At 42.9% G+C, this 7,637-nt stretch overlaps 1 protein-coding gene across 2 annotated transcripts in view; it reads right to left on the bottom strand.

Moving 5' to 3' along the window:
• Positions 1-1,939: 1,939 nt before the first annotated feature.
• SLC37A3 (solute carrier family 37 member 3) overlaps positions 1,940-7,637 on the bottom strand; it is a 42,793-nt gene continuing 37,095 nt past the window's right edge. The window contains exons 15-16 of one of the 2 annotated variants that reach the window (XM_081146766.1): positions 5,658-5,723; positions 1,940-4,418 (exon numbers count right to left, since the gene is read on the bottom strand). In XM_081146766.1, coding sequence (XP_081002892.1) covers positions 4,329-4,418; positions 5,658-5,723 — 156 coding nt within the window. In that variant the 3' untranslated portion in view covers positions 1,940-4,328. The remainder of the gene's footprint in view (positions 4,419-5,657; positions 5,724-7,637) is intronic. The other variant, XM_081146767.1, reaches the window with a different exon arrangement.

The raw sequence follows: 7,637 nt of genomic DNA, 5'->3' as shown, positions 1-7,637 counted from the left end.
ACAGTGGCCTGAACAATGGACATGGGGATGACCAGGCCACGTACCGCGGGAGACTGGGTCCTGCGTTTTGCAAGGCCAAAGGTTGTTTGCAGGGTCAGGGAGTCACGGCCCACCTGGCCCACCCTCCACTGTCGAATTTTCTTTCCACCATTTCTAGCATGATCAACATTTACTCAGGACCCAACATGCAAGAAACTGGGGGCTGGAGAAAAGGAGCCACATTCTCCCGAGGAGTGAGAAAAACAGGTAAGACAGAAACAGCTTAACACCAAATAAGTAATATTGATACTGCTACCAAAGGAAGGGGTGACAGCAGAGGGCCAATAAGTCTGGCTGGGAAAGAAAACTAAGATTCGGAAAGCTGAGCGTTACAAAGGGGTATTACAGACAAGAAGTGTGAATCAAGACAGGTGTGCACCCCAATGGGAATATACTTAACACTACTCGACTGTACACCTGAAACGGTTAAGATGGCAAATTTTGTATTTTATCACAATCAGATTTTTTCAGTTTTTAAAAAAACAGGTGTTTCCTTTAAAAAAAAAATTTTTTTAAAGAAGATATGCATACACACTGCCATTGGTACTAAGCAATAAGCTGACCGGTCTGATTTTGTAGCGGGTTCATGTAGAGGCGATGGGAGATTCAGTAAAGTAGTAGATTGAAGCCCGGCCAGTATGTCTCAGTGACTGAGCATCGACTTATGAACCTGGAGGTCACAGTTTGATTCCCAGTCAGGGCGCATGCCCGTGTTGTGGACTCGATCCCCAGTAAGGGGAGTGCAGGAGGCAGTGGATCAATGACTCTCATCATTGATGTTTCTCTCTCTCTCCTTCTCCCTTCCTCTCTATGAAATCAATAAAAACATATTAAAAAGAAGTAGATTGAAGCTAGATGGAAAAACCTCATGCCAAGCAGGATTTAACAAGCAGATGCCATACCTCTCTTTAGTGGTTTCTTATTCACTGAGTATTTAACAGAGCTACTGGCAGATTCTGAGAACTGGACAGAGAAAGTTGGTGACACCTACAGGAAGGAAACTAGCAGAGGGTGAGTGGAGAAGAGACCCAGTCAAAGGGACAAGGAGGTAAGAAGAATCAATAAATTAAAATGCCATCTAAGTCAAAAGGGAAAAAGTCCTGGGAAAGATGAAGTGGTTATCAGTGTCAAGTACAAGAGCAAGATTAAGAAAGAATAGGAAATGTCTAAAAAAGAAAAAGATCTCCAAGTTCTATGGCCTTTCGATGCAAGGTTTCTGTCGGGTGATGAAGATGTCAGAGGATAAGGATAGGGTGTCCAAACTAGGACGCCTGAAGAGCAAAGGGAAGTGCTGTTGCTAATGTGTCAGGATATCAGGCACGGTTACCTAGTTAGTTACCTAGTTGAGGAGGAAGTCAGTAGGACAGCCAGGAAGGCGGCCGATCGCAACTCACAGGAATTGGCCGTGAAAAGATAAACAGGACGTGAGTCAGAAGAACTAGTAGAGATGAGAGGATTTTATCAGCTACTTATATGGGAGGCAGGGAGGACGTCTGGAGGTTTTGGAGAAGGGAAGGAGTGGGTGAGAGCATCACGATGCCCACATTTCCTGCATGGACGGTGAACGGGGGACTGGTCCTGCAGGAAACAGGAAGGAAGGGGCTTCGCAGGAAGGGGGAGGGGCCTTCCTTCCTTTGTCACACTACACGCAAGAAGAGCAGGTGCCTAACAAGAAAAGGCAGGCCAGAGCGCTTCATTTCAACCCAGTGAGCCGCAGAGGCTGTGCTGCCAGAAAACAATGCGTTTCCATCCCTAAATCAGCCTCACCATGGACTTCTGTTCAAGGGAAGAAAGTCAGTAAGAAAGTGAAGGTAACTCTTGGGAGTTCTTTAACACTGATTCCCGCACAGATGGTCAGAACTAGAACAGTAAGGAAATAAATCCAGGGTGCAACAGTAATGTCGTTCAATGCTGAGCAATTATTTTATTTATTTCATTTCCGGTGCATCTAAGTTTAAACTGGGTAAGGAAACAATAGCTGGTGCTGGGATAGGAAGATGTGACATACTGACTCGGGGAGGGAGGGGACGCGCCGAGCAGAGATGGAAGACTATCAGGCTGCGGAGGAAACTGCTCTGGTTGCTGATGAAGTGACCAATGTCACGTGAGAGGCTACAGAAAGTGCCATCGGTGGCCCCGCCATCAGCACAGCACGGTGAGCCAGCGGGCCACAAACATAGAACAAACTTAAAGCCAACTCACCAAGCTGGGAGAACCATCTAAAACACTGTGCTCTGAGTAACTGTGCAGAAGAACGGAGCAGGATTCCACAGGCAAGTTCTTGCTTCTCGGCAGCTCCACCGACAGGAGCTGCCAGGCGATGGCAGAACAAGACCACGTGCTGCACCATCAGCGCCTCTGGACTGTCCATCTGACCCCCTCGTCTGCCTGGCTCTTCCTCCTTTTGTCTCAACATTTTTCTTTCATTTTCTAACCACCAGCTGTGAATTCAGTGAACACGTCTCCCATTCTTTCCGTGGCACTTTCAAAATGTAGAGGAAAACCCCAAACGGCTGCAGTTCTATGGCCAGCACACGCTCAGTCTGGGGACTCGTGCCCTGGCGGCAGTCGGAAGCCTGGGCCACCACTTGTCTCCACTCTGAGCATCTCCAAAACTCACACCTACTAGTGGGGACCTTCTCTACTCAGAAGTGATTCAAACACACTAATCTTCTATACTTTGTACTTTTGCTAGAATAAATTATTCCAATTTTTAAAAAATTTTAAAAAGATGTGACCACACTGACCACGTCGGGGGAAAGGAAGCTGAGCCAAATGTCAGAATGGGGTTCGTCCGCGACAGCTCTTAGTGACAACCAGGCAGCTCGCCAAGCACAGCACCTCACACAAAGGGGAAGGGAGGGCAGCCGCAGAGCCAGCAGAGATGGGCCCGCCCGCACCTCCGCGCGGAGAAGCGGTACGACCCACATGGGGCCGGTGAGTGGGCACGAGGGAGCACGCAACAGCGGAAACCACGGGCATGAGTCACATTCGAAAACGAAGCTCAGAGTGTAAATTTAAATAGCCAGATGGACAGACATTTATTATAAAAGTCAGTTTATTTTCCCTTCCTGTTTCATATTTTCCCTTTTTGTCAGTAATGAGCAATTAACTGATTGGAAATCTGCTTGATTAAATAACATTTACAGGTTCACAAACACACCACATTTCAGAGTATAAAGCAGGCGGCTAAAAATATTCCCTAACCCAATGCAAATTATGCAGTCCTCAAAATTGCACATTTCTCCCCCATTCTGCTTACGTAATTTAGAATATTTATCCAGAACGGCCTTAAAATATTGACAATTAGTATAGAGTTCACTATACTAATAGTATGCTATTGGAGACGTATACTCTACAAACTTCTAAAGAACAGATACCTAAACACTCCTCAGGCCCTCGTGGTCCATCAATGTGATTCAATGTCACACAGCTAACTCCCAGGACAGAAGGTCCTTCCTTTTTCTCTAACTTTAGTCTTCCGCTGAGGTTAACTCACAGCACCTGGCTGTGACAGATCAGTCTTCTGAACACAGGGCCAAGCCGATTAGCTTCCTCGTGGATCCCAGACAGCAAACCTGGGCTTGAGTACTTCGGTTGTGGGTTTCTCATTGGAATGTTCACAACTGATCCACCTCGTGGTCCTTGAAAGGGTGACTCGACATTGCCAGGAGCCAGAGTTAGTTCTGAATGAAGATGGAGAGCAAGCTGACAACAGTTTGGAGACACTTCTGCTCCTGCAGGTAGCATGATTTTTCTCACCACAGCTAACAAAAGCATTCCTGGTCCCAGGCTGGCTGATGCTGCATCCAGCTGGAGCACTTTATCAGGATTTGATGCTGCCAAGATAAGCCACTCTGCAAACTCATTTCCAAAGCAAAATGCAACGAGCCTTTCTATTCATGGAGCCCAGCCTTGACATAAACCATGCTTGGCTCCTCGTGGTCACTCAGCTTCCCAGGCTGCAGAAGAGGGGGCCAAGTCCAATGTAGCCTTTAAGGTTAAAGGGAGAAACCTCAACAGGCCTGACAAAGACACTGGCAAATTCACAGACCATTTGTACATTCATGAAACAATAAAGTTCATCAGCGTCAGCGATAATTCCTGTAGTGTAGCAAACAGCCCGCCTTCACTGGTCAGCACCTGGGTGTCTGACGCTGTTGAAAGAGGCTTGACAATCTGAGGTTATGTCGGAGCTCTTAAGACAACCCCAAAATAGGACGAATTAAAAGAAGTAACAGTCCTGATGTATCTCCTATTAATCTTGTTGTTTTGTGGGCACCAGTCAGTCACTCAGTACTGCGCGTTTGTCGTCTTTGCATAAGAGAGCACATTTCCCTCACTATTAATGGCGAAATAAATACAATTGTACAACTTGTCTGCAAAGAGAAGGAAAGCATTAAATATGCAGTAACAACTGAATTAACTCTGTTGGAGCATCATGTTTTGAACATAATAATGACTTTGGACAATTATGTTCATTCTGACTTCGTAGAAAGGTAACTCCAATCTTCACTGAATTAGAAAATGATTTTAAAAATTAGTTAATATTACAAAATACTTAATGTGACATTACAGTCTCCAAATAAAAGAACTAAGGTAAACAAATTAAATAATTTGTGACAGGTGGAACAGAACATCGATACTGGGGCACAGATTTTAAAAAGTGTTTCTTATAACAGATCCAGTTTCTTTCTATTACAACTTCTAGTATGATTTTAACAGCAAGTTCATCAGGAGACGTTTCCCTCTGCTTAGCGTGATGTCAGCATGGATGGAGTTTCATGACCCAGCCTTTAAAAGCTAAAAGGCAGTTGGGTAGAAGAGAGCATCCTCTGTGACAGCAGATAACATACGCCTTCAGGTAGCACCAGAGGGCTCCAGGTGCTGAACTACCTGGGACTCCCTGAACAAGACTGTGGTGTCTGGACTTGGGACGACTGAGGCTGCCTCCAATTAGGATGCCCAAGATTTAGGGTCAGCAAACCGAATGCCTCCCCCCTGGTGGACGAAGCTGTCACTAGACTCTCTCAAGCAGACCTGTCTTGAGCACTGTCTCACCAATAATGGTTCAAACTGTCACATGCTTATTCAAGAGGAAGCGACATTCCAAAAGCACAGACCCCACTGTATGGGCTACTTCTCAGAAAGTACCGAATTCCAGCCAAGAATGTCTAAGGCACACAGATATTTTCTCAAAGAGGCTCAGGTTCTTTTTAGAACCGGCACACCAGTGTTAATCATAGCAATGCTTCTTTTTTAACCCTAGGTGGCTTGGCGCACGCTGTAATTTCCCTTGGAATTCTCCAATTATGTTCAGCAGAGTACCCTGGAAGAGCACACCGACTAATGGCAGTGATACTTTAAATAAGTCGCCTGTCATGTTTTCTGGTTTTATAAATAACAATACTCATTAGACTCAGGTCAATGGAAAACTAAGGGCCCTTTCCCTCCTTGAAAAGAGAATGTCTTCTAGACTAATAAAATGTTACTTTTCACTAAAGGGTCTTTAAAAGCAATCAGCAATTTTGCTGATTTAAGAAGTGATTTAAGTAAATGTTTTGAACTAAATCAATAAGAAAACCTACTAGTTCAAAAAAAGGGGGCCACACACTTACCATGAGAATGAAAAAGTAGAAAACCCACATCCATCCGAGGTTGTCCTGGATCAAAGACACTAAATACTAAAAGGGAGAGAAAGAAATTAGAATATAATCCTTCATAAATTAATAAAATGAAGTAGCTATAAGTAATTAAAGGTGGCTCTTCTGGAAAGTAAGACGCAAGCTGGGACTTGTACACTGTGTTGCAGGTTACGAAGCTCTTTCACCCACATGCCCCCATGTGTGCTTTATTAACGGCCTTCACTTTGTAACTGGCTGAGTCCAAACACAAAAACTACATAACAGAAGACATGAGTTCGGAAGGTTTATTTCTATTCACTTTGCTATGAAGAGAGGAAGACGAACACCCTCAACTCACTTCCATTTAGTCATTCTTTCTTCCAATGAAAGGGACTGTAACTGATGCTTTCAAAAATAGTTTGTCTTTTAAGTATACCACTCATTTTATAATTATGCTGTTTACTCAGAAGATTACCGTGTGATTAACATTTTACAACATACTCTTTTACTTTACTTTTGATTAACAAAAAGGATCTGATAACATTTAACCACTTTTTTTATTATGATAAAATATATAGCATAAAATTTGCGATTTTAAACATTTTTTAGTGTATAACTCTGTGGCATCAAATACATTCACAATGTTGTACAACCATCACCACCATCTGTTTCCAAAATTTTTCATCACCCCAAACAGAACCTCTGTACCCATTTTGCAGTAATTCCCCATTGCCCCCTTCTCCCCAGCTCCTGGTAACCTCTAATGTGCTTTCTGTCTCTGAATTTGCCTATTCTAGATATTTTAGGTTAAGTGGAATCACACAGTACTTGTCCTTTGTGTCTGGCTTATTTCATTTAGCATATTGTTTTTAAGGTTCAACCACGCTGTACTACATATCAGAATTCCATTCCTTTTCATGGCTGAATAATATTCCACTGTATGGATATACCACCTGTTGTTTATCCAGTCATCTACTGATCAATACTTGAGTTGTTTCCACCTTTTGACTATTATGAATAGTACTACAGTGAACATTGGCATAGGATATCTGAAACTCTGTTTTCAGTTCATTGGGGATACAGACCTAGGAGTGGAATTGCTGGGTCATATGGTAATTCTAATGTTTAACTTTAGGAGAACCACCACAGTGTTTTCTATAACAGCTGCACCGTTTTACACTCTAACCAGCGATGTATGAGACCTCCAATTTCTCCCTGTCCTCATCAGTAGTTGCTATTTCTGGGATTTTTAAATTATACCCATCCTAATACGTGTGAAGTGGTATCTCACTGTGACTTTTATTTGCATTTTACTCATGACTTAGAATGTTGAGAATCTTTTCATGTGCTTATCGGACATTTGTACATGTTTGTCATGACAATTTGTCTCTGTTTTCTTCTAAAAGTTTTATAGTTTTAGCTCTTAAAGTTAGGTATTTGATCCATTTTAAGTTCCTTTTTATGTACGGTAGAAAGGGTCCAAATTAATTCCTCTGCATGTGTATATCCAGTTTCCCAGCACCCTTTGGTGAAGAAACCATTCCTCTCCCATTGAATGGTCTTGGCACCCTTGTCAAAAGTCAATTGGCCACAGATGTGAGAGCTTAACTAACCCATGTTCTTTGATCACATTACTCATGAGCTTTCTAAGTGGAAGAAATTAAAGGAGAACAACTGAGTGATTTAGCCCAGATCACATCATAGGAAGCAACAAAACAGAAGTCTAGTCACCCATGAAGGAAAGTAAGGGCCATTCAAACTTTGTTATTTTATCTTTCTTTTAAATAACTTTCTTGATATATATTTTACGTAACATAAAGTTCACCATTTAACATGTAAAATTCAATGGGTTTTAGAATATTTCGGAGTTGCACAACCCATAAAAGAAACCTTGTACCCATTAGTAGTCACTCCCCAGACCCATCCAACCCTAGGCAACCACTAACCTCTTTCCTTACAAATCTCCCTGTTCTG

Source organism: Miniopterus schreibersii (genome assembly GCF_964146895.1).
Source record: "Miniopterus schreibersii genome assembly, chromosome: 9".
Taxonomy (NCBI): Eukaryota; Metazoa; Chordata; class Mammalia; order Chiroptera; family Miniopteridae; genus Miniopterus; species Miniopterus schreibersii.
Note: the sequence above shows the minus strand (reverse complement) of the source record. Positions and strands in the feature narration are given on the sequence as shown.